This window comes from Rhinopithecus roxellana, chromosome 5 (genome assembly GCF_007565055.1).
Source record: "Rhinopithecus roxellana isolate Shanxi Qingling chromosome 5, ASM756505v1, whole genome shotgun sequence".
Lineage (NCBI taxonomy): Eukaryota > Metazoa > Chordata > Mammalia > Primates > Cercopithecidae > Rhinopithecus > Rhinopithecus roxellana.
Window position 1 is genome coordinate 83,331,418 of NC_044553.1, and position 27,735 is coordinate 83,359,152.

At 46.3% G+C, this 27,735-nt stretch overlaps 1 protein-coding gene across 1 annotated transcript in view; it reads right to left on the minus strand.

Moving 5' to 3' along the window:
* Nucleotides 1-2,900: 2,900 nt before the first annotated feature.
* The window catches only part of PLEKHD1 (pleckstrin homology and coiled-coil domain containing D1), a 48,635-nt gene continuing 23,800 nt past the window's right edge, over nt 2,901-27,735 (minus strand). The window contains exons 7-13 of the mRNA XM_010359738.2: nt 12,383-12,477; nt 10,443-10,536; nt 8,326-8,504; nt 7,620-7,752; nt 7,104-7,248; nt 6,506-6,655; nt 2,901-6,190 (exon numbers count right to left, since the gene is read on the minus strand). Coding sequence (XP_010358040.1) covers nt 6,021-6,190; nt 6,506-6,655; nt 7,104-7,248; nt 7,620-7,752; nt 8,326-8,504; nt 10,443-10,536; nt 12,383-12,477 — 966 coding nt within the window. The 3' untranslated portion in view covers nt 2,901-6,020. The remainder of the gene's footprint in view (nt 6,191-6,505; nt 6,656-7,103; nt 7,249-7,619; nt 7,753-8,325; nt 8,505-10,442; nt 10,537-12,382; nt 12,478-27,735) is intronic.

Genomic DNA, 27,735 nt, shown 5'->3' on the forward strand with positions numbered 1-27,735 from the left:
GCCTCCTAGGTTCAAGTGATTCTGGTGCCTCAGCCTCCCAAGTAGCTGGGATTACAGGTGGGCACCACCACACTTGGCTAACTTCTGTATTTTTAGTAGAGACTGAGTTTCACCTTGTTGCCCAGGCTGGTCTCGAACTCCTGGCCTCAAGTGATCCACCCACCTCAGCCTCCCAAAGTGCTGGGATTGCAGGCATGAGCCACCATGCTCAGCTTCTGTACACTTAGAAATATTAATAGTTAAAATGGTCAATGTTAGGTTGTGTGTATTTCACCACAATTTAAGAACCAGTAAGTAAAAGAGATAAGCACATGGTAGGCGCTTGACTTCATGCAATAGAATCACAATAAATACATGTTGAACGCAGATAGAAAGAAGTGGCTAGGCATGGTGGCTCACACTGATAATCCTACAACTTAGGAGGCTGAGGCAGGAGGATGGCTCCAGCCCAGGAGGCTACAGCAAGTCATGATTATACTAGTACACTCCAGCCTGGGTAACAGAGCAAATCTTGTCTCTCAGGGATGGAAAGAAGTGATGCTGACTGATGGTCTCAGATACAGGGTGAACACGACAATGGGCATCTTTTCTTTACCAGAAAAGCCTTCCAAGCAACTATGATTAGTCACAGTTACCTTTTCCTTGAGGTGATAAATTAGTTCTCTTTCCTATTCTCATCTCAAAGTAAAAATATATTTTCATAGAAAATTCTAAGGATGGCATGGCGCTGAGTTCTACCTGAGGCAGAACCTGACATCCTGTATGTTCTCGGTCACTGGTAGCAGTGACGGCCAATTTTCTGTTGATTTCAGGGATGCAACGTCCCAATCATAGAACTTCAGAACCACAAGGGCTCTGAGCAGCCTGTAAGATTGAAGGGATTTCTCGCTCGCTTAGTAAAAATGCATAAATACAGTAAACATTTTAAATAGTGACTTTTCAAAAGCCACAGGAGCCAGCAAGTGGCAAAGCAAAGCCTTCCCCCACACCTACAGCAGCAGACAGTGCCCAACTTCTTCCCCTTGGTCTCGTCTTGCCACTGGAGTCACTGCTCTGCAAGGGGGAAGGCTCTCTTTGTGGACACTCCAAGGCCCACCAGCCACAGCTTTTGCCAGGATCACAAGGGGAGACTGAGTCTGTTCATAATGGGACTCTCAGCCCAGAGGCAGGTGTCAGATCCTCCAGGGGAAGGGTGGTGGAGTGCAAAGAGAACATGAGCGCCCAAACGCAGCTGGCTCTGCAACTGCCTGGATGTTTCCTGGAGCCTCTGCTGTTGAACCCTTGTGAGCAACTCTGACTCACCCCATCTTCCCTGCCTGACTGTCAAGTCTCAGCCAGACGCAAACTCAGAGTTGACAGTGACAGGTAAAGTTCACCACAAGGGATTTGGTTATTAAGACCCCCGCCCTGCAGGACTCCTGGACTTAGAGTATTTCCTATATTTCTCATGAACACCTTTAACCCAATAAGATGGAGCGATGAAGCTCATTTCTGGGTCAGAAGAGCTGTTAGCCATGGGTGGAAGCCCATGTCCAGGTAAGGGAATGGGAGATGGGACGTGCAGAGTCAGGAGAACTGAACCCGGGGATGTTGACACGACAACCTTCCACACCCACTCTGAAGTTTGAATAACCAGTTTCTACCAGTTGCTTTGTGTGTCTGGGAGTGGCTGTCTTTCAAGAGGTAAAAACAGCCATTGTAATCTCTCCTAAAGCCTTGCAACAGACATCCCTCCACTCCTGTTTGCTGGGGTCGGGTGAGATAAGAGAAGTCAGCAGCTTTTTCTCCAAGAGTCAAAGCTGCAGGGTTTCTGACTTTGGAGAGACCTTGCAAGGCCTAGGGGTCTGAGAAGCATCAACGTGGCTGATTGCAGAAACACACAGTTCCACGGGGACTGCTGGACTTTATCTGAGGGCTCCAGGACTATTTTGCCCAGTGGGTTTATTTACCTTCCTATTGGATAAAATCTGACATACCTGGACTGGCTCCCTGAGACTTGAGCAAGTTTTGTTCCACTGTCATCATTCATTTTGGACTCCAAACACAAGCTGCTCAGATTATGCTGAGCTGGGTGGGCTTGGAGTGGGTTGGGGGCAAGAATTGCATCCTTCCAGACAAATAGAGGGAGTGCATCTTTTGCATGGACTGGGAACTGGGGAGTGGGTCAGAAGCCAAGTGTTTCACAGATCTCTTGCTTCATCCATTAATATCATTGGTGGAAAAGCACACAAACCGAATAGGAGGAGAATGCAGTCATTACCATTTCTCACTAATTTCTGGCTCTCCTTTATATGATTACTAAACAAAAACATAAACCTCTCCACATCAGAGCAGGTAAAACTGTCAGTTTCAGCAGGGATACTGAAACAAACAGGCCATAAAGCTGTGTATCTTGGCTGGGCATCATTGTACGTGTCTATAGTACCAGCTACTCAGGAGGCTGAGGTGGAAGGATCACTTGAGCCCAGGAGTTTGAGGTTATAGTGAGCCACAATCACACCACTGAACCTCAGCCTGGGCAATAGAGTGAGACTCTGTCTCCTAAAAACAGACAAACAAAAAATAGAATACAAAACAAAAAAAAAAAACCTAGGTATCCTTTGTCTCCCTGAGGCTATTCCCACTGGCACAATCAGTTCTGTTCCTTTAGTCTGTGCTAAAATCAGAAGAAAATCTAGCTGACAGTCCTTGTTACGCAAGGACGGCCAGGACTTCGGGGCTGGAACACAGATTTTTCAATTAATTATTAGGAGGTGCAGCAGTGGGGAGCACTTCCTCAAATGTAGAGAAGCAATGTGCAGGAGTGTGTATTAGAGACAGGACAAGCAGATTCCATAATTCTACATTTGGCCTGCAGGGAGCAACATCTCTCTAGCAATGACCACACCACACACTTAAACAGATACTGCAGGAAATGCATTTAATTAGCCAAGGAATGAGAGTTTTGTTTCTAAAAATTAAAAAAAAAAATTACATCAATATATTTCCACTAAGTAATTTCTAGTCCTGCATATTTTCATATAGAGATGTTGCTATTTTTCTGTTTACAGTGCTAGGTGCATAGTGGGCTTTTAACAAATAAACACTTATGGATTGTTCAGTTGGCTGAGAATAACTTAGACTTGCCTGAGGCATGGAAAATACAGGGTGAGAAGAGGAGGAAGTACCGACTGGTAAATGTGCATGGAAAAGCACTGTTACAGTTTGAATGTTTGTTCCCTCCTAAACTCACACTGAAATTTAATTACCATCCCAGTAGTTTGCAGGATTAAAAAAAGAAATTTGATTGCCATTGTAACAATATGTAGAGGTGGGACCTTTTATTTTTTTTTATTTTTTTTTTTTTTTGAGACAGAGTTTCACTCATGTTGCCCAGGCTGGAGTACAATAGCACAATCTCGGCTCACTGCAACCTCCACCTCCCAGGTTCAAATGATTCTCCTGTCTCAGCCTCCTGAGTAGCTGGGATTACAGGCATCCACTACCTCACCCAGCTAATTTTTGTATTTTTAGTAGAGGTGGGTTTCACTGTATTGGCCAGGCTGGTCTCAAACCTCTGACCTCAGGTGATCCACAAGAGGTGGGACCTGTAAGAAGTGATTAGACCATGAAGACTCTGCCCTTATGAATGGATTAATGTCATTATCAAGGGGGTGAATTTGTTATAAAAGAATAAGTTTGGCCCCTCTTGCTGTCTCAGCCTCTCTTTGCCTTTCAACAGTGGAATGATGCAGCAAGAGGGTCCTTGCCAGATGCCAGCACCTTGATATTGGACTTCTTAGCCACCATATCTGTGAGCCAATACATTTCTGTTCCTTATAAATTACCCAGTCTCAAGTATTCTGTTATAGCAACACAAAGCAAACAAAGGCTAGCACTTTCCTGTCTGGTTAATAGCTTGCCCAAGAAAAACAAATGCTTTTGAAAATTTATGAAAGATCTCTCTCTGAAAGCAAGCCATGATTAATTATTTTAAAAAAAGGAAACAGTAATCTTGGTTTTATAAATATTCCTCTTAAGTTCAAAGTTCATCCTTCATATGTATTAGAGAAACAAGTTCCAGGTTTATGCATGTTATGCACGTTTAAAGTTTTACATTTAGACTCAGCCCTGTCAAATGCATTTGTTCCAAACTGACTCAGCCCTCTCCCCAGCTAGATTCTGCAGAGACTGTGTGAAGCCGTCAAAGTCCACCCATCACTGAAAGGAGCCACTGAGATTAGTTTTGGCAGGCAGCACTGAGCAAAGAGCAGGGCACCCCGACCAGGGCTTGGTCAGCCTAGCAGCAGATGTGCATGTGTTCTTAGAGGCAACAATCTCCTCTCCCCGCAGAACAGGTTGTGGGCTCCCAGGGACTTGCACCTTTTGCTGGGACTTGCCCCAAAGCCATCTGTCTATCTCTCAGAACTTCTTGGTTTTCCAAGCAGCAAAGTATGAGCACCTTTACTGCCAACAGTGTCCAAGAGCACCATGATCCCAGGTGGACCCCTTTTCTGGAGGCCAGTAGCCTCAGGTAGCTTTGGAGGGTGGGCCTGCAGGGAGAGGGGCTAGGCAGTCTGTCTGTCCATGACACACTCCTTAGCCCCCTGGAGGGTGGTGGTCTTCCACAGAAGCTGCAGATTGGCATTTCAGCTTCACTTCCAGTGACACTGAGCCAACCAATGACCACTGGCCTCATTACAGGCCCAGGTTCCCCATCTGCCAGTGTTCATGGCCACATTGCTTCACAGGCTGAAGTCTCTGCAGGGAGAGCAGGCAGCAAGGTGACTAAAGCAGGGGCAGCTGGGAAGGAGACATCTGTGATCTCTCGACCAGCAGGAACACTGCCTCCCTGCCCAACCAGGTGTACATAATGCAGGAACCAGAGTGACTTTCCTTCACTCCTGAGCTTGTTTTGTGTTTGTTTGAGACAGGTCTTGCTCTGTCACCTTAGCTGGAGTGCAGTGGCACGATCTCAGCTCACTGCAGCCTCAACATCCCAGGCTCGAGCAATCCCCTCATTTCAGTCTCCCAAGTAGCTAAGACTACAGGCATGCACCACCATGCCCAGCTATTTATTTTATTTTATTTTATTTTTTGTAGAGACAGGGTTTTGCCATATTGACCAGGCTGGTCTCAAACTCCTGACTTCAAGTAATCCTCCCGCCTTAGCCTCTCAAAGTGCTGGGATTACAGGCATGAGCCACTGTGCCTGGCCCACTCCTGAGCTTGTTATGTGTCCTCTGGGGGAGGCCCCAGCATCACTGCTGGCCCCAGCTCCCAGCCAGGGCCCCAGGTGCACATGCAGGAGGGACACGGCACCATCATTCTGCCCTCGCAAGGTGCCGAGGCTGTGAGTGAGCTCACCAGAGAAGGAGGGGAATCAGTGGGTGACCCCACAGCCAGGGCCTGAGCTCAGGAAAAGCGGCACTGTGGCAGGTGTGTGGTATGTCAGGAACCCAGAAGCTGCTGTCCTAGGCCCCTTTCCTCCCTACACCAAGATGTGGTGTAAATGAGGGGCCTCAGCTGAGGGACATCTTGCTGAGTGTCAGAAACAAAGGGATAGTCAGGAAACCCTGGGGAAAAGGGAATGTCAAGGTGGGTAGGTGAGGACCAGGGGCAGGGCAGCAGAGCCCCAGAGAGGTCCAGTGGGCACCAGGAAGGGCTGCCATCTTCCTCTGTGGGGCAGGCCCTGGCTGACGGCACAGTGGTAGATAGCCCCTCCCCACCCCACTCCCCAATCAACGTAAATCTCCACATACAACCAGGTCCTGTCCTCACCTCACCATGACAACCAGCACCCAGCTCGGGCCTGCACAGCCCTGGTGTGGACCCAAAGGTGGGGTGTGGGGTGAGGGTGAGGAAGGCAGCGTCCATGTCCTTTGAGGGCAAGGCTGGCCCCGAAGTGGAGCTCTGGCCCAGAGGAGAGGCAGGCTCCAGACCAGAGAGGCCGGGAGCCAGTAGAGTGAGGCCTCCCTCTGCCACCCCTTCCCCTCCCGGCCCATCCAGGGGAGACTTGGGAAGCAGGGGAGGAGCACCCATCACTTTCCCCCCCGGGAGAGCACTGAGGGGGCTCCAGGCTGGGTGGCCATGATGTGGTAGATGGATTCCCGGAAGCGCTGGTCCCTGCTGAGCCGCTTGGCCACCTCCTTTAGCTCCTCCATGTTGTTGGCATCCAGCTGGGAGGTCATGAAGGACTGGGATGGCTTCACTGGGAAAACAGGAGCCCGACAGTCCTGTGAACAGTGCTCCCTCCACGAAGGCCTGGCCCTGTCCCCAGCCTCACACCACCCCCTCACTCCCTTACGTGTGCCAAGCTTCTTCCAGTCCCTTCTCACCCATGAGCTTCCATATCCTTTGAGAAACCCAGGGCCCTGAGAATTCACCCATTTGCCCAAGGATGGTGGGGCCAGGTTCAAGGCCACACTATCGAGCCTCAGAGCTGGGCCAACCCTTCTGGCTCCCCATGTTGCCCTCTTCCTGCCTTGTCACCACCCTACCAGGGGACACAGACAGCCACACTCACTGTCATTCCAGGAGGTGCTAGACCGGCGCCGGTGGAAGCGGCAGCTCTTGATGCGGCGAGTGGCTGCCTTATGGATGTACACGGAGTTCTTCATGATCACGGGCATCTTGGCCTCCAGCTCGGCATTCCGGATGCACTCCTCAAAGAATCCTGTGGTGGCAGGGCCAGGAAGGGTGTGGTTCGACTGTATCCTTACCCTCAGCCAGTCCCTCCCCTCCCAAGGATCCTGGTGAGGTTGAGTAGGAAATATGCTGACCCCGTCCCTTGAGATTCCAGAGCCACCTGCTGAAGTGGACTTTCTTTGCCTTTCAAACCACAATCTGCAGCCATCTCAGGGCAGGCCTGCTGTGAACAGAGCTCTGAGCTTTTGATAAATGGAAGAAGCTCCGGCTTTCCCCCCACCGCAGGTCCAACAGCCACAAGAAAGCAGTGGTGCTGAGATGCATGCAGGCAGGTAACTGGAGAAGAAACCCTTCAATAGCCATAGAGCACCTCATGCATAGAAGAGCCTATATGGGGTTCCTGGCTCTACAGGGCCGGTATCCCATCTGGGGCTGAGTGCCAAGGTTGGGGGCCAGGACCCAGAGGCAGAGCTTACTTTTCAGATGGCTCACATCAGCCCGCATCCTCTCCTCCTTCTCCTTATTCCGCACCTTGGAATTTAGCCCCTGTTCCAGGCTTCGCAAGGCCCCCTCTGCCTCCCGGAGTCGCCTCTCCAGGTCCATGCGGACCTTCACCTCAGCCTGAGGTTGAGGAGAGGGAAATGAGAAGGAAGTCAGGTCCTGGAAGCAGCTGCCATCTTCCCCAGAAGCCTTCCCTGGTCACCCCTGGCTCAATGGGCTTGGATGGGAGTTATCACATCCTGCCTCCGAGTATTACCCTTTGAACCAGATGGACTGGACTTGGCACCTGCACCCAGCAGCTGTCTGTCAATGATGCAGCAGACTCACTGCTTTCTTTCGTGATGGTTCTACCCCTTGTGCCTGGCCATCTGGTCAGACCGACAGAGATAATTCATGCAGCTACCCAGTAAAGTACAGGGGTGGGACAGGAGTCTCCAGGGGAAGGGAAGGGCCCTGGCACCAGCTGCTCCCAGCAGGCCAGGTCACAGCACCTTGAGCTCCCGCTCAGCCTGCTGCTTCTCTGCTGTCAGCTCCTGCAGCGAGTTCTGCAGTGCCTGGGACTGGCTGGAGTAGAACTCACGCTCCTCCTCCAAGGCCCGTGAGCGCTCCTCGTTCTCCTTCATCCTGTGGGGACAGAAGAGGCACTTACTCAATGCTCACTCGCCAAATGGGATTGCCAATGGGTGGACAACTCCCCTTAGAGACTGGGCTGGAGAAACCTTGAATCCCAGGCTTCATGAGCTCCTGAACTTTGTGAGTCCAAGCACCCAGGGGATGAGATGGATGGTGTGGTCAGTGCTGGGAGCCCTAGGTTTAGAGTCAGAAGACTGGAGTCCTGGGTCCAGAGCTTGCTAGTTCTGTGACCTCAGAAAAATCATACAACTCCTCTGAGGCTCCATTTCCTCATTTGTAAAAGGAGGCTTAAAAACTTGCCCAGCCTTCCACAAAGCATGGTGACAAGGACCTAGTAACTCTGCATGGTTCACACCACTGCACGAGATAATTATCAAGCCAGTTTTGGGTAGTGAAAGTTCTCTTCCCACTTTCCTGGTGGGGAAACAGAGTCCTAGGCAAAAGGAAGTGAGTGAGCCCTACTTGGTCAGTGCCAAGCAGAACCCAAGAGTCCGGGTGTCCAGTTCGAGGAAAGTCCCCAGACCCCAAAGCCGATGGTGTCCTCAGGGGTTGGGGCTCCCTCACCGCTTCTCTGCCAGGAGCTTCTCCTCTAAGAGCTGCTGCATCTTCTCTTCGATCTGCTGTAGGTTGCTATGAAGACCCCCGCTGGGAGGGGGCTGCTCACTCTGATTGGCCAGTGTCTGCCGGTGGTTCTCATTCTCCTCCAGCATTTCCAGGGTTTTCTTCTTCTCTATGGAGAGTTCCTGGCATGGAGGGAGGGAAGGAAATGAAAAGCCCAACTTAGGTTCTCCAAGGTGGCTGCCCTCACCTGCTTTTCCCTTCTGGGGAGTGACCCACTCCTCTCTCAGTCCTCTGTGGCTGCTGAAATGTCTTCATTCTTCTCCAGAGCTAAAAGGCCCAGATCTCTCCCGCAAGAGGGCAAGATTACTCCTCCATCAAGAGCCATAAAGGAACCCAAAGTGCCTTCCAGTGGAGACAGCACCTACCAGAAGGGGGTCGCATGATCTTCTGGGGTCCTGGCTCCTCCAGGGCTGAGTGAGGAGACATATTGGGCTTACGTGAAAAACACCCAACAGGAACACCAGCCCAAGAACAGATTTAGATGCTCTCACAAACAGAGCGAGGCTGCAGTGAGCTATGATTGCACCACTGCATTCCAGCCTTGGCAACACAGCTAGAACCTGTCCCCCCACCAAAAAAAAAAGAGATATCCTCTCCATTTATCAGACTGGGATCTTGTACTAAATGGCATTACACAGAAGCAGAGTTGAAAATATCCATGGGAACCACCTCCCACGATGTGAAACAGGGAAACATAAATGAATAAAGGCTCCACAAGCTCCAAGGCTCCAGTCAGTCAAGGGAGACAAGAAACCCTTGCAACCTTGATGGTAATTCATGGATACAGCACAGATATGGGCCATATACCATATGTGCCAGGCCCACTTCAGGGGATGGGCTTGGAGAGACCATGAAGACACAGTCTAGTGAAATTCACAGTTTGGAATACACACCTAGCATGTTAAGTCCCATAAAATGTGTACAAAATGCCACGGGAGCCAAGAGCTCAGAGTAGATACCTGCCTAGAAAATTAGTGAAGCTTGACTGAGGAGATATTTGAGCTGAGTCTTAGAAGGGTGTGAATAGAAGTTCTCCAAGCAGAGAAGAGGTGGAAATGCTACACTGTGTAGAAGGAACAGTGTGGACAAAGGTATGGAGCATGACAGAGCTTGCTTCCTTGGGATACCTGAGCTCCACGGTTTGGAGCAGGGGTTGGGAGTCTTTGTGCCGGGCATGGAGGGGCAGCAGAGGGAAGAGTGAGGCAAGAGGGAAGGGGAGGCTGGGGCCAGAGTTTGTACTTGCTTGCCATGCTAAGGAGTTTGTACTTTGTCCTTGAGACATGTCACCTCCCCTTCCCATCCCAGTTTCTGTGGTATCAGATGATGGTGATGTGGCAGTTGATTTCCCTTTAGGTTCAATGTCACTCAGGAGCAGCTAAGTAAACAAGACACAAGAAGGAAGTGGTGGGTGGCTCCACTGCCCACCTTAACCAATCCTCCATCTGCCATAAAAATAAAAGCACCTGGCTGGGTGTGGTGGCTCACGTGTGTATTCCCAGCACTTTGGGAGGCCGAGGTAGGCAGATCATGAGGTCAGGAGATCGAGATCATCCTGGTTAACAAGGTGAAACCTCGTCTCTACTAAAAATACAAAAATTAGCCGGGTGTGGTGGCGGGTGCCTGTAGTCGCAGCTATTTGGGAGGCTGAGGGAGGAGAATGGTGTGAACCCGGGAGGCAGAGTTTGCAGTGAGCTGAGATTGAGCCACTGCACTCCAGCCTGGGCAACAGAGCATGACTCTGTCTCAAAATAATAATAATAATAATAATAATAATTAAAATATAAGCACCAGAGGTGGATTTCCTGAGGCCATCGTGATAGCACGAACAAGCCTGAATTTGTCCTTTTGGGTCTGAGAACAGACACTTCTTGCTTTGGGCCTCATGCCTGGGCTGGAGCTTTCAATGACCCATAGAGAAGAGATCCTCTAGATCAGCACCCCTCCATGCCCATTTCTCTTACAGATCACCCCCTGGTGAAACACTGCTGGAAAAAACAGTGTCATGTGGTCCAACCAACCAGCCTGCCACCTGGTCAACTAACCCACCAGTGGCCCCTCACCTCCAGCGTCTGCTGCAAGGACTCCGTGAGGTGCCTCAGTTCCTTTTTCTCTTGTTCTACACCCTTAAGGCATCTTGCAGTCAGTTCCAGCTCCCTGTGGGGACAGAGGGCTGAATATGGCAGTGCCCACTCTCCCCACCCCCCACCAATCACCTCTGCATATAGAAATGCTTTTGCTTCACTTCCTGTTGGTACTGAGAAGGGCTCTTGAATGGCCAACCCCTCTGCACAGCTGGGCCCTGACAGCAGCAGTAGGGGCCTGGAGCTGAAAGGAAGTCCTAGCCACATGGGTTGGAGTCACTTCCTCCAGGTACACATCCATCTGTCACCTGGAATAAACCTAGGGCCACCCCACAGGCAGAGGGAAACACTGGAGAAACAAAGGGACCCCGGCCTCACCCTGTCTTCTCTGGACAGCACTTGCTAGAACCCATGGTCATTCTGACATAGAACATGGCTAAGGCCTCTCTCTGGGGTAACAAGCTCCTTGCTGCCTTCTTCACAAGCTTCAGTCACCTTAGGCTTTTACGCTAGTTTTCCCTCATCCTACTGGGATCCTTCCCTCATCCTTCCCTTCTCCTGCCCAATTTTCTAAATCCTACTCACCTTTCAAGGCCTATCTCAATCAGCCCTGTATTCAAGCCCACAAGGATCACAAGGATCATGCATGTGTCTCAATTCCCATAACATGGGAAATCTGCATGTTTCCTGGGTGCGAACCTGGTTTCCCCAACCAGATCATATGTCTACTCTTCAAGGGAGTGGACTTGTCTTCTATTCCTTCTAGTACCCTGGCAACATTCTGGAAGCTGAGTAGGTGCTTGGCTATTTACTTAGTAACAGCCTCTGGGTTTTTCCCTCCTCAAAATACATAGTTAATTGACACCCTTGGATAAGGTAGTTATAAGAAAACTGTTTCTGGGCTATCACTGATTATGTGTGGTGATGATAATGATGAGGATGAGGATGATGATGATGACCACCACCACCCATGGCAGTAGTCTTCACATTCCTGGAGGCTGCCTCAGAATCACCTGGGGTGTTTTTTAAAAATATATAGATTTCTGGCCCAGTGCGGCAGCTCATGCCTGTAATCCCAACACTTTGGGAGGCCAAGGTGGGAGGATCATTGAGGTCAGGTGTTGGAGACCAGTCTGGCCAACATGGCAAAACCCTGTGTCTACTAAAATTACAAAACTTAGCCGAGCATGGTGGTGCATGTCTGTAATCCCAGCTACTCAGGAGGCTGAGGCACAACAATCACTTGAACCCAGGAGGCGGGGCTGCGGTGAGCAGATCGCACCACTGCACTCCAGCCTGGGTTACAGAGTGAGACTGTCTCAAAAACAAGCAAACAAACATAGAGAGATGACAGATGGATGGATGGATAGATAGATAGATAGATAGATAGATAGATATAAGTATATAGATATGTATACATATATAGAGAGAGATCTCTAGGCTCTACCTTCAAGAGATTATAATTCAGTAGATGATTATAATGTACAACCAGGTTTACAAACAATACATGGTACTAAAGATCTCAAATGACACATTCCCGAAAAGGACTATGCAGGAAAGACAGCGAATGTTGAGGATCTTGGCCAACAGCAAGCATCCCTAGGCCAGCATGTCCTGTCTGGCCCTGGGTGAGAGAGGCTTTCATGAAGGCAAGGGGCTTTGTGGCTTAGAGGGATGCTCCGATGCCTTATGCTCTAGTGGGCAGAAATGACCCCGTTTGTTTGGGGCAGAGGAGTCTGCAGATTCTTCTGGGAACACCCACGCCTGGAGCCTTGGAAGATAGACTCAAACTGGGATAGAGCCTGGAGCCTTGGGAAAATAGCATCTCTGAGGTGGGGGCCTCCTCAGGTCTGACGGGAAAGGTGGGCTCTGCATGCCCTAATTTAGTGGCACCCCCAATTCCCGGGCACCACCACCACCTCTTGATCTGCTCCTGCTCCATTCTCAGCTCCTGCACCACCTCCTCGAACTGCTGCTTCTCGGCCTCCAGCACCTGGTTAAGGCGCTCAAGCTCCTGAAGAGACCAGAGAGGAAGAGAGGAGTCACAGGCAGCAAAGGAGCCCTGAGATCAGGATCCCCCACTCTATCCCACAGGACCCTCTGGCATTTGGCACAGCCTGGGGCATGTGCTGCACCAGACCGGGAATTAAGTTCTAAGGCCCACTGGCACCACTCAATGACATGTAGTCTTGACAAACCCAAAATCCATGATGAACTGAGCCCACTGAAAATACATTTTGCATGCTGAAGACTGGGTTTAGGAACACTCCCAACATTACTCGCTGTGGCTGGAGGAAACTAGAATTCTAAATGTCTACTCCGCAGGGCAGCTTCAGTCACTGCCACCATCAGGCAGGTTGACTGTCCCTCACACCCGGAGAAAAGAGTGGTGAGTGTGTATTTCCATTCAAGATCCCTGGAGTGATGTCTGTTAGAAGTGGCAAGGAAAAGCTATTCCCAACCCCAAAGTCAGAGCATAAGGACTCTTTTTTTTCTCGAGGTACCTGGGAAGCAATGACTCCAGGTGACTTCGGCTTCCCTCTGCTCTGGCCCTAAAGTGGAGGAGAACTAGAAAATGCAAGACAGGCCCCAGGGGACCAGACTTGCCCCTTCAGGAATCCCAGGAAGCTCAAGTGTTTTCCCAGCAAGTATGCGTCCTCCAGGAGTCCTATTTTCCTGGGGTTCAGTGGCAGGTGGCATGGGGGGCACATTTCATGTAGTTTGGCTTGAACCATTTTTGTGACAACTGCTTTGTTCCTCCACATTTTACACTGTGGGAGGATATTATTTCCACATTCAATTCCTTTCTCATCTTCCAGCTCCAAATTCCACTCTCATTTTCACCTGGGGGCTTTGTTCCCAAATTTAATGGAAACCCCACTGGGGAGGAAGGCTGTCTATATGCAGAAGTTGCCATGGGCCTTGAGGAGATGCAAAGAAGGAATAAAATATGAGGATAAAATATGAGGCAGAGGAAGGAGCCTGCACTCAAATCCTATGACCTCCATCTCTAAACTACTTGCCCAAGGAGTTGCTATTTCTTTCCTTTCTAATCATTATTGGCACTTTGGGCATGGTTACAAACTGACCTCAGTTTGCCAAATGTTGTCACCACCAAGGCTGCTCGCTGCTCACTGGTATTATTATTATTATTATTATTATTATTTTTTTTTTTTTTTTTTTTTTTTGAGACAGAGTCTCGCTCTGTCGCCCAGGCTGGAGCGCAGTGGCCGGATCTCAGCTCACTGCAAGCTCCGCCTCCCAGGTTTACGCCATTCTCCTGCCTCAGCCTCCCGAGTAGCTGGGACTACAGGCGCCCGCCACCTCGCCCGGCTAGTTTTTTGTATTTCTTTTTTAGTAGAGATGGGGTTTCACCGTGTTAGCCAGGATGGTCTCGATCTCCTGACCTCGTGATCCACCCGTCTCAGCCTCCCAAAGTGCTGGGATTACAGGCTTGAGCCACCGCGCCCGGCCTGCTCACTGGTATTATTATTAATATTATTATTTTTAGAGATGGAGTCTCTGTCACTCAGGCAGAGTGGCACTCATGCAGTGTCACAATCATAGCTCACTGCAGCCTTGAACTCCCAAGCTCAAGCCATCCTCCTGCCTCAGCCTCCTGAGTATCTGAGACCACAGGCTCGAGCCACCAAGCCCAGCTCTCACTGGTATTCTGATGCTCCTTCTGGGCACACCGTATGGCCACAGTGCACCTGCTAAAGGTGAGTGGGTCCGTAGGACTAGCTAAAGCCAATGGAATGAGAGCAGAAGTGGGTTGCTTCCAGGCAGTTGCCTTTAAGAGGCAATGAGTGATGTGCTACGTTCCCTTCCGCCTGCCATGGCAACCAGTGTCTATATGTGAGATACCATATATAGACATAATGTAAATATAATTAAAATTTTATTTTATTTTATTTGAGACGGAGTCTCACTGTTGCCCAGGCTGGAGTACGGTGGCACAATCTCAGCTCACTGCAACCTCCACCTCCCAGATTCAAGCAATTCTTCTGCCCCAGCCTTCTGAGTAGCTGGGATTACAGGCACTCACCACCACACCTGGCTAATTTCTGTATTTTTAGTAGAGATGGGGTTTCACCATGTTGGCCAGGCTGGTCTCAAACTCCTGACCTCAGGTGATCTGCCTGCCTTGGCCTCACAATAAAATTTTCTCCTTATAGACCCTAACCTCTCTTTGATAAAATAAGAGTTTGGAGCTTCAGAAAAGTTTGAAACTCCCTATTTTATTCATTCTCAGTAGCTAACACATGATATTGGATATTGCTAATGATGATAAACCTCTTTATAGCCTCAGATTCAACAAACCTCACAGATTCCCTTTCCTCAGTGGGCTCTGCCTGCTGGCGCAGAACTGTTTAGAGGCCTGGGGAAATTACGAGCTGTAAGCATCGCTGGGCTTACACCGGAAAAATCACAAAGACGCCCAGCTCTTTTTTTTTTTTTTTTTTTGAGACAGAGTCTCACTCTGTCACCCAGGCTGGAGTGCAGTGGCACAATCTCGGCTCACTGCAACCTCCGCCTCCCTGGTTCAAGCAATTATCCTGTCTCAGCCTCCCTAGTAGCTGGGATTACAGGCGCACACCACCACACCTGGCTAATTTTTGTATTTTCAGTAGAGTTGAGGTTCCACCCTGTTGGCCAGGCTGGTCTCAAACTCCTGACCTCGGGTGATCCACCCACCTTGGCCTCCCAAAGTGCTGGGATTATAGGCGTGAGCCACCATGCATGGCCAGGCGCCCAGCTCTTACGGGTCTGAGGCCTCTGCTGCTTCAGAAATGATCACCCTGGACCCACCTGGAGGCTCCACCCCATCCCTGGAAAGCCCCTTTCTCTGACTCTCCAACTTGCAAGTATTTCCCATTACTTAATATTACACTGGGGTATCTTTTCGCAGTTGAAAATGGGAGGAGCGTCAATGATTAAAACCCATTCCTTCCCTCCCTGGCATTTAAGTGCCTCGTGAAGCCAGCAGATCCCAGCTATGCCTCTGAGAAGCAGAAAGTGAATCTGATCCACCTGGAAATAATATGGCAAGACAATCATTTGGCTTGGAATGATTGGAATCCCCTTCTTTCCCCAGTTGTCCCAGATATATGCGATAAGGTGCTTTTCTACCTGAGTCTGTACTACGTGTACCCGGGCAGCATTTATTGCTCTGTTAAAGGGCCAGAGAAACAGGCACCCATGAATCAGAACCCTCCAGGGTCAAAGGAACTTTAAAGGCAATTGAGGCCTCCATCAGATGCTTTGATCTGCTTGGTTTTCCTGCCAAGAGATGGTCCAAGCTCTGCTTGACTGGCTCTCATGACAACCCATTTCACCCCTGAACAACCCTGATAAAAGCCTTTTCCTTACAGGCTAAACCCTCTGCTATGCTCAGCACTGCCACTCCCTGACAGCTACAAATACAAAAGCATTTATGAATAATGAAGATTTTTGTTGAAAGTTTTGTGGGGCTTCAATGAGAGCGTTCTATTTCATTCATGGAGCCAAATTCCCCTCCAAAATCTCATAAGCCATCTCTGTCCCTTGCCCACATTTTTTCTCCCTTCAGCAGCTGCCTGGCTTCCTGGGCCTTTCTCGCAGTCTCAGCTATACTCTTTCCTGAAGCCCCTCTCCTCAGCTAGGAAGCCTGCATGTCCCTGTCACCCAAATAAGAGCTAGGGAACACCTCTTAGCAAAACAAAACACAGGCAAAGCCAAGGATAGCAGCCAAAGCCCGGCCACTCTGGGCTGCTCAAGCACACCTAGGGGAGGAGGCACCCCATTTCCACCACCAACTCTACTTGAGCCAAAAGCTGCCTACCTCATAATCCTCCAATGGGTACGGCTTATCCCCCTTGAGGCCATAAAACAAGACTAACCTCTTTTCTCTTCAAGTATTTAAAAGAGCAATTCTGTCCTCAAGTCTCCTCTCCTCCAAACCAAATAATTCCTGTTCACCACACTTCACAGGGCATGATTTCTCATCCTCAGTGAAACTAATTGTATTCTTGAAAAGAATGCAGTGACATAGACTCCTGATTAGGAAGATTTAATACAGTGAAGATTCTTTCCAATTAATTTACAGGCTCAATGCAATTCCAGTAAAAACCTCAGCAAGATTTTTTCTTATAATTCTATTAATTCATGCCACACATATTTATTGTCTAATATGTTTCAAGCATCTGCCAAACTATGCACTGAGGACATGAAGATAAGCAATAGATGTATCCTTGCTCTCAGGGAGCTCACAGTCTAGTGCAACTATTAATAAAAATCAGGGCCAGGAGAGGTGGCTCATACATGTAATCCTAGCACTATAGGAGGCCGAGGTGAGAGGATTGCTTGAGCTCAGGAGTTCAAGAGCAGCCAGGCCAACATGGTAAACTCCATCTCTACTAAAAATAAAAATACAAAAAATTAGCCAGGCATGGTGGTACAAGCCCGTAGTTCCAGCTACTGGAGGGGCTGAGGCAGGAGGATCCCTTGAGTTCGAGGGACAGAGGTTGCAGTGAGCAGAGATCATGCCACTGCACTCCAGCCTGGGTGACAAAGTGATGCCATGTCTCAGATAGATAGATAGATAGATAGATAGATAGATAGATAGATAGATAGATAGATAAAATCAGACCAGGATTTTAGATCAAATGCAAACATCAAATATTACCAAAATAATCAGATACATTAGAGTAGCATTACAAACCAAGATACATGATATGCAGGGCAGGGACATGGTTCTATGTAGAGCTACCCTGATGGGCGCGAGGCAGGTATGCCATGTGAGGTTTGGGGAGATCAGATGATTCTTCAGCTGACAGACGAAGGTGAATCAATAGAAGGAAAAAGAAGGAGCATTCCAGGCAGAAGGAAAGGTAGGTACAAAGGCCCTGCAGAAACCTGCTGCCCTGAAAGAACCAAGACTGGCCCACATGGCTGGGCCCAGAGTGAGAGTGAACAGGACGGGAGGGAAGCTGGATGGACTGACAGTGGCTATCATTTATTAAGCACTTCCTATGTTGCAAGCAGTTTGTATGCAATCCTCCCAACAGCCCTACCATGAAGTACTGCCTCAGTTCAGAGAGTACTGTCTCAGTTCAGAGAGTGCTGCCCGTGCCTTCTCTCTGTCCGCACTAGATCCAAGGCAATCTAGACCACTCCCACTCCCCGGCCCCTCCCTGCTTCATTTGCCATTTCTGTGCAAACGACTCCTATGTTGATACCTGTAGTCCCTACTCTTGGTTGAGCTCCATCCTCTTATATCCAACTGTTGGCTTCATATCTCCAGCCAGATATCCAAAGATATCACAAACACATGTCCAAGAACAAATTCATGATCTTCCCCACCAGAGCTTGTGATCTTCCAGTGCACCCTGTCTCAGGGAATGCACCACCATCCACTGTTTATGCAGGTGAGAAACTTGGGAGTCATGCTTCACCCCATCCTTCCCCTCTCTACTCTTTCTCATTCCACCCTCAAGTCCAGTTCGTATTACCCCCCACCCCCAACCCCTACTCTAGAACCCGACAGGCAACTTCTCTTCATCTCACTGCCCTGCTCTGGTTCACACTGCTATTAGGTCTCCCCTGGACTAATGCAGTGGCCTCCCACCTGGGCTCTTTGCACTCTTTCTGGCCCCTCTTCATCCTTTTCTTCATATTTCAGCCAACATCACTATTTAAAATAGAAATCACTGTAATCCCAGCACTTTGGGAGGCCAAGGCAAGTGGATCGCCTGAGCTCAGGAGTTCGAGGCCAGCCTGGGTAACATGGTGAAACCCCATCTCTACAAAAAAATACAAAAAATTAGCTGGGCATGGTAGTGTATACCTGTGGTCCCAGTTACTTGGGAGGCTGAGGCAGGAGGATCACTTGAGCCCAGGAGGTCAAGGCTACAGTGAACTGAGATTGTGTCATTGCACTCCAGCCTGGGTGATAGAGGGAGACAGCCCTCCCCCCCAAAAAGGAAATCAAATCACATTACCCATCCTTTTTCCTTACTCCCTGCTCAAAACCTTCATTGCTTCTTCTTGGTCAGTAAGAAGGATCAAAAATAGAAGATTATTTAAATAAAACATCACATACAATGAATCAGTACATTGCCATTAAAATTGATGTTTTCAAAGATGTTGAATGACATGAAAAATGTATAATGTTAATGAGAGTATGATGAAAAATATAATGAAAAGGCAGTCTATAAAACTAAATATCCAATATGCTCATAATTATATTTAAAATATACCATATATAAGAATAGTACATAGGAAAAAAAAGACTAAAATGAAAAACACCAAAAAGTTTGGTGACAGTTGTCTGTCAATTATGGGAAAAAGGATAAATTTTATTTTCTTATTCATGTTTTACAAGTTTTCTACAAAGAACATGATTTCTACAATTAAGGGAAAAGTTATATATTAAGGAGGAAAAAGAAAGAGAATTGAAGAACTTCAGTTTCCAGTTCAGCATGTAAGGAATTTAGAAGTTGTCACTTCATTCTAATAAGTAAAAAGCTGAACAAGCCGGATGCAGTGGCTTGTGCCTGTAATCCCAACACTTTGGGAGGTGGATCACTTGAGCCCAGGAGTTTGAGACCATCCTGGGCAACATAGTGAGACCCTGTCTCTAAATAAAATAAATGTAAAAATCAAACAAACTGAAAAATCAACAAGTCTTCTTACATCATCAGAGAAGTGAGATCTTAAAGCAAAGTCCTATTCCCAAAATTGAAAAGACAGGCAGATTAATATAGCTTGGATATTTGTTCCTGCCCAAATCGCATGTTGAAATGTAATCCCTAATCTTGGAGGTGGGGCTTGGTGGGAGGTAGTTAGATTACGGGGGCAGATCCTTCATAAATAACTTGGGCCATCATCTTGGTGATAAGTGAGCTCTCGCTCTGAGTCCACATGAGATCTGGTTGTTTGGAGTGTGTGGCACTTCCCTCTGCCCATACTCTCTCTCTTGCTCCTGCTGTGGTCATGTGACATGCCTGCTTCCCCTTGATTGTCTGCCATGATCGTAAGCTTCCTGAGGCTTCCCTAGAAGCTGTGCAGATGCCAGCACCATGCTTCCTATAAAGCCTGCAGAACCATGAGCCAATCAAACCTTTCTTTATAAATTACCCAGTCTCAGGTATTCCTTTATAGCAATGCAAGAATGGCCTAAGACACAGATACAGAGAGTCACACTAATGAGGCAGAAACTACCAGCAGAAACCTCCATGGGAACCAGTACTGGGGTAGGAAAACCTGAACTGTACTCGACAAATTGCTGGAGGTTCAGTTTGAAGAGTTAAAACTCCAGTGGGGGTCCAATCTTAGGGAGGTCTCCTCACTTCTGTGAGTTATAACTCCAGGAGCCCTACCAGGTTCTCAGTGAATGTAAAGGGAAAGCAGCCATTTGGAAATGGAACACAGCATTCTGTTTTTTTGTTTGTTTGTTTGTTGAGACAGAGTCTTGCGCTGTCACCCAGGCTGGAGTGCAGTGGTGTGATCTTGGCTCACTGCAACCTCTGCCTCATGGGTTCAAGCAATTCTCCTGCCTCAATCTTCCATGTAGCTGGGTCTACAGGCATGCACCACCACACCCAGCTAATTTTTGTATTTTTAGTAGAGACGGGGTTTTGCCATGTCACCCAGGCTGGTCTTGAATTCCCGACCTCAGGTGATCCACCCACCTTGGCCTTTCAAAGTGCTGGGATTACACTGTGCCTGAGCCCATTCTGTTCTTCTTTACAAAGCCTGCCATACATAAACTATTATACCAGAGCCTAACCTGTTTTATCAGAATGTAACCTACTTGGGAGAAGGGAAATACAAAATTCCAGCCCACCGTACCCATGCTGTTCTGCCTAAGGTGGAGGAAAGCACTGAGAAGCACATGAGGTTCACAGTCCAAGGGCGCAACTCACCAAAAAGCTAAGATCTAATCATAGGACTGTAGAATGCTTCCCCTCCCACTGCAGCTCACCACCACATCACTAAAGGTCTATTCACACACACAACTCCTTTTACCCAGTACATCATGGCTGGGGGAAAAATAAAGGGGATTCAACAAAAAATCACAAGGCATACTAGAAGGCAAAAAACACAATTCAAAGAGGTAGACCAAGCATCAGAACCAGGTCAGATATGGCAGGAATGCTGGTATTATCAGACCAGGAGTTTAAACACAAACTATGATTAATATGTAAAGAGCTTTAATGACAAAAGTAGACAACATGCAAGAACAGATGGATAGCATAAGTAGAGAGATGAAAATTCTAAGAATAAAAAAGAAATGCAAGAGATCATAAACACTGTAAAAGAGTGAAGAACACCTATGATGGGATCATTGTGAGATTGGACATGGCCAAGGAAAAAAATCTCTGAGCTTGAGGCTATGACAATAGAAATTTCCAAAACTGAAAAGCAAAGAGAAAAAAGGCTGAAAAAAAAAAAAACAAAAAAAACCCCAGAACAGAGTATCGAAGAACTGTGTGACAACTGCAAAAGGTGCAACATGTATAATGAGAATAATCAGAAGAAGGACTAGAAGCAATATTTGAAGCAATGACTGAGAGTTTTCCCATATTAATGTCAGACATCAAACCACAGATCCAGGAAGCTAAAAGAACACCAAGTGAATAAATGCCCCAAACAAACCATACCTAAAAATTTCATATTTAAACTTCAAAAAATCAAAGATGAGGAAAAATACCTTAAGAAGCCAGAAGAAGAAAAAATTACATATTGAAGAAAGAAGATAAGAATTACATCTGATTTCTCCTCAGAAACCATGAAAGCAAGAAGAGAATGGAGTGAAATATTTAAAGTATTGAGAGAATAAAACATCAACTTAGAATTCTGTACCCTGTAAAATCATCCTTCAAACGTGTTTTTCAGACAAACAAAAATAGAGGGAATTTGTTGCCAGTAGACCTGCCTTGCAAGAAATGTTAAAAGAAGTCCACAGGGAGAAGGAAAATGATATAGGTCAGAAACTTGTATCTATATAAGGAAAGGAAGAGCATCAGAGAGTGAATAAGTGTGGTAAAGCAAAATAAATATGGCCTGGGAAGAACTCCATACTTTCATATTTGAGTCCTTGTGGATGAACTGTAACCCAGCTTAATAGACAAAATTGAAAACCTAACTTAGTAGTATGCAGCTGTAACAATAGCGGAGCGTTGCCAATCCCAGCTGCCATACTTCAACCACTCATAGACTGCTGAATGTCCAAACTGCATTCAAATAAGGCAAATGCCAAGCTGTAACCAATCTTGTTGCTTCTGTACCTCACTTCTGATTCCTGTATGTCACTTTACCTTTTTTGTCTATAAATTTGTTCTGATCACAGGCACACCTGGAGTCTCTGTCAGTCTGCTGTGATTCTGGGGGCTGCCTGATTCACGAATCTTTCATTGCTCAATTAAACTCTTTTTTATTTTTATTTTTATTTTTTATTTTTTATTTTTATTTTTATTTATTTTATTTTATTATTTTTGAGATGGAGTCTTCCTCTGCAACCCAGGCTGGAGTACGGTGGCGCGATCTTGGCTCACTGCAACCTTCGCCTCCTAGGTTCAAGTGATTCTCCTGCCTCAGTCTCCTGAGTGGCTGAGATTACAGGCATGCACCACCATGCCCAGGGTCTTGCTGTCACCCAGGCTGAAGTGCAGTGGTACAATCATAGCTCACTGTAACTCCTGGGTTCAAGTAATCCTCTGCCTCAGCCTCCTGAGTGGCGAGGACTACAGGCATATGCCACTATCCCAGGTGAAATTTTTTCTTTCTCTCTCTCTCTTTTTTTTTTTTGGTAGATACTGGGCCTTGCTGTGTTGCCAAGGCTTGCCACGAACTCCTGGCCTCAATCAGTCCTCCTGCCTTGGCTTCCCAAAGTGCTGGGATTACAGGCATGCACCACTGTGCCCAGACCACAAACATAAAATAATAGAAATCATGTAATGTCTGCTCCTAAACCAAAGTGGAATTGTGCTAGAAATCAACAACAGAAAGTTAGCTGGAAAATCCGCAAAATACTTGAAGATTAAAAAACACATTTCTAAATAACACGTGTGTCAAAGAAGAAACATCAAGAGAAATGTAAAGATACTTTGAACTAAATGAAAATACAACTCATCAAAATTTGTGGAATGTAACAAAAGCGGTGCTTTGAGAGAAATGCATAGCACCAAATTAATATATTAGAAAAGAAGAAATATCTAAAATCAATAATCTAAGCTTCCACATTAGGAAACTAGAAAAAAAAAAGAGAAAATTAAATCAAAGGTAATAAGAAAAAAAGAAATAAAACTTAGAGCAGAAATCAATGAAATTGAAAACAGAAAATCAACAGAGAAAATCAACAAAATCAAAAGCCAGTTCTTTGAAGAGATAAATGAAATTCGTAAGACTCTAGCCACACTAAGTAAAAAGAAAGAAGACACAAATTATTAATATCAGAAATGAAAGAGGGGACATAACTACAGTACCACAGACATTAAAAGAATAATAAAGAACTATGATGAATAACTCTACGCAAACAAATTTGATAATTCAGATGAAGTGGACCAACTCCTTGAAAGACACAATCTGTCAAAACTTACACAAGAAGAAACAGACAATTTGAATAGGCCTATATCTACTAAATAAATTGAACCAATAATTAATACCCTTCCAAAACAGAAAGCACCAGGCCCAGAGGGGCTTACTAATGAATTCTACCAAACATTTAAGAAACTATACCAATTCTCGGCCGGGCGCGGTGGCTCAAGCCTGTAATCCCAGCACTTTGGGAGGCCGAGACGGGCGGATCATGAGGTCAGGAGATTGAGACCATCCTGGCTAACACAGTGAAACCCCGTCTCTACTAAAAAATACAAAAAAACTAGCCAGGCGAGGTGGCAGGCGCCTGTAGTCCCAGCTACTGGGGAGGCTGAGGCAGAAGAATGGCGTAAACCCGGGAGGTGGAGCTTGCAGTGAGCCGAGATCCAGCCACTGCACTCCAGACTGGGCGACAGAGCCAGACTCCATCTCAAAAAAAAAAAAAAAAAAAGAAACTGTACCAATTCTCTACAATCTTTTTTTCTGAAGATAGAAGCCAAGGGAATACTTCCTAATCCATTCAATGAGGCTAAAATTACCTTACCAAAACCTAATAGAGACATTATGAGAAAACTACAGACTGGCCAGGCACAGAGGCTCATACCTGTAATCCCAGCACTTTGGGAGGCCAAGGCAGGCAGATCACTTGAGGCCAGGAGTTTGAGACCAGCCTGACCAACATGGCAAAACCACGTCTCTAATAAAAAATATAAAAATTAGCCAGGTATGGTAGCACACACCTGTAATCCCAGCTACCTGGGAAACTAAGGCACGAGATCCCTTGAACCTGGGAGGAGGAGTTTGCAGTGAGCCGAGATGGTGCCACTGCCCTTGAACCTGGGTGACAGAGCAAGACTCTGTCTCAAAAAAAGAAAAAAAGAAAGAAAAGGAGAAAAAGAAAACTACAGACCAATATCTTTCATGAACACAGATGCAAAAATTTTCAACAAAATATTAGCAAATCAAATCCAGCAATGGGCTGGGTGAGGTGGTTCATGCCTGTAATCCCAGCACTTTGGGAGGCTGAGGCAGGTGGATCACCTGAGGTCAGGAGTTTGAAATCAGCCTGACCAACATGGTGAAACTCCGTCTCTACTGAAAATACAAAATTAGCCGGGCATAGTGGCTTATACCTGTAACCCCAGTTACTTGGTGGGCTGAGGCAGGAGAATCGCTTGAACACAGGAGGCAGAGGTAACAGTGAGCCAAGATGGCACTACTGCAACTCTAGCCTAGACAACAAGACTGAAACTCTGTTTCAAAACAACCAAACAAACAACAACAACAGACAAAACCAAATCCAAACAAATAATACATCACAACTAAGTGGAATTTATTCCCACATTTAAAAGATTGGTTCAATATTTGAAAATCAATTAATATAATCCAGCATATCAACAGGCTAAAGAAGAGAAAAAAAATCATATGGAAAAAGCATTTGACAAAATCCAACCCCAACTGGTGACAAAAACTCTCAGCAAACTAGTAATAGAGGGGAACTTCCTCAATGTGATAGAGAACATCTACAAAAACCTATAGCTAGCATCATACTAAATGGTGAGAAACTAGAAACTTGCCTGATAAAATCAGAAAGGAAGAAGATAAGGATGTACCCTCTCACCAGCACTTCTCAACATTGTACTGGAAGTCCTTACTAATGAAGTAAGACAAGAAAAAGAAATAGAAGGTATACAGATTACAAAGAAATAAATAATACTGTCTTTGTTCACAGATGACATGATTATCTATATAGAAAATCTGGAAGAATTGACCCCAAAAATTCCTGGAATTAATAAGTGATAGTAGCAAGATTGCAGGATACAAGATTAATGTACAAAAGTCAATTATTTCCCTATATACTGGCAATAAAAAGGTGGAATTTGAGATTTTTATTTTCTTTTGAAGATAGGGTCTTGCTCTGTCAACCAGCTGGAGTGCAGTGGAAATTTGAAATTTAACAACACATTACCATTGACATTAGCACCCTCCAAAATGAAATACTTATGTATAAATCTAAAAACAGTACAAACTCTATATGTAGAAAACTACAAAATGCAATAAAAGATATCAAAGAACTAAAATGAAGAGATATTCCATGTTCATAAATAGGATGATTCAATATTCAGAAGATATCATTCTTTCCCAACTTGATCTATAGGTTCAGTACAGTCTCAATTAAAATCCCAGCATGTTGTTTTGTGGAGACTGACAAACTGATTCTAAAGTTTATATGAAGAGGGAAAAGACCTATAATAGCCAACTCAATATTGAAGGAGAAAATTGGAAGACTGACACTACCCAACTTTAAGACTTACTATAAAGCTACAGCAATCAAGACATTGTGGTATTGACGAAAGAATAAACAAATATATAAATAGAACAGAATAGAGAGCTCAGAAACATACATAAATATAGTCAATTCACCTCTGACAATGGGGCAAAGGCAGTACAATAGCATTGCAAAAAATAGTCTTTTTTTTTTTTCCTTTTTGAGATGGAGTCTCGCTCTGTATCCCAGGCTGGGGTGCAGTGGCGTGATCTCAGCTCACTGCAACCTCTGTCTCCCGGGTTCAAGTGATTCTCCTGCCTCAACCTCCTGAGTAGCTGGAATTACAGGCATGCACCACCAAGCCTGGCAAATTTTTGTATTTTTAGTAGAGATAGGGTTTCACCACACTGGCCAGGCTGGTTTTGAACTCCTGAACTCAGGTGATCCGCCCACCTCGACCTCCCAAAGTGCTGGGATTACAGGCATGAGCCACTACGCCCGGCCTAAGATACTCTTTTCAACATATGGTATTTGAACTACTGGACAGTCACATGAAAAAGAAAAAAAGATTCTATTCACAGACCTTAAACACCTTTCACAAAAATTAAATCACAATGGATCATAGAGCTAAACGCAAAACACAAAAGTATAAAACTCCTAGAAGATAACATAGGAGACAACCTAGGTGATGTCTACAGAAAGTTTTTCATCAAGGTGGTGAAAATCTATGGTGCTGACTTTTTTAGACATAACACAAAATGCATGAGCTTTGAAGGAAACAATTGATAAGATGGATTTCATTAAAATTTAAATTTGGTGCTCTGTGAATGACATCAAGAGAATGAGAAAACAAGTCACAAACTAGGAGAAAACATTCCCAGACACATCTAATAAAGGACTGTTATGCAAAATATACAAAGAACTCATAAAACTCAACAATTAAAACAATGGGCAAAAGACCCAGACATCTTAGCAAAGAAGATACAAAGATGGCAGGCCAGGCACAGTGGCTCACATCTGTAATCCCAGCATTTTGGGAGGCCAAAGTGGGAGGATCACTTGTGTTCAGGAATTCAAGACCTGCCTGGGCAGTAGAGCAAGACCACATCTCTACAAAATGTTGGGAGCTGAACAGGCCAAAGGGATCGTGATCAACTCAGCATTCCACTGGAGGCTATATGATCAAGCAGCAAACTGTTGATCGTGAATGCAGGATGTGAGCAAACTCACCCTGTGCCTGCCACCGAAAGGTTTGCTGAGGGACATCACTCCCTGGCCGTGGTTCCTTGAAGTTATCTATTGAGAAATCTAGCGCCTGTTGTTCAAAGAATGCAGTCTCGCAAGCCTGCTGTGAACCAAACAGCCAACTGACAATTACCCGAGAGTCACCCCCACTTTCTCGCTATCTCTTTTGCCTAATAAATATGGAGGGCTGTGTAAAGCTCAGGGCCCTTGTCCACTAGAGGCAAGGTGCCCCCTGAGCCCTTCTTCCAAATATACTCTTTTGTCTCTTGTCTTTTATTCCCATGTTCGCCCCACTTTGTTCAGTCCACCAGGAATCGTGGCAGGCTACAATAAAAAATAAAAAATTAGCCATGTGTGGTGGTGCATGCCTGTAGTCCAGCAACTTGGAAGGCTGAGGCAGGTGGATCACTTTAGCATGCGAGGCTGCAGTTAACCATGATCATGCCACCGCACTTAACCTGGGAGACAGTGTGGGACCCTGACTCAAAAATATGTGTGCGTGTATCTGTGTGTGTGTGTGTGTGTGTGTATATATATATGTTTTTTGAGATGGAATCTTGCTCTGTCACCCAGGCTGGAGTGCAGAGGCATGATCTTGGCTCACTGTAACCTCTGCCTCCCGGGTTCAAGCAATTCTCCGGCCTCAGCCTCCCAAGTAGCTGGGATTACAGGCACACACCACTATGCCTGGCTAATTTTTGTATTTTTAGTAGAGACAGGGTTTCACCATGTTGGCCAGGCTGGTCTCAAACTCCTCACCTCATGATCCACCTGCCTCAGTTTCCCAAAGTTCTGGGATTACAGGCGTGAGCCACCACACCTGGCCTAAAAAAATAAATAAAATTTTTAAAGATGGCAAATAAGCATATAAAAGGATATCCAACATCATATATGATTAGGTAATTGCAAATTAAAGTATCAATGAGCTACCGCTAAACACATATGAAAATGGCCAAAATCAGCCAGGCACAGTGGCTATGCCTGTAATCCCAGCACTTTAGGAGGCCAGGAGGGGAGATCATTTGATCTCAGGAGTTCAAGAGAAGCCTGGGCAACATAGGCAAACCCTGTCTCTATAGAAATAAAAATAAAAATAAAAATAATTAGCCAAGTGTGCTGGAGTGCACCTGTAGTCCCAGCTACTCAGGAGGCTGAGGTGAGAGGATCTCTTAAACC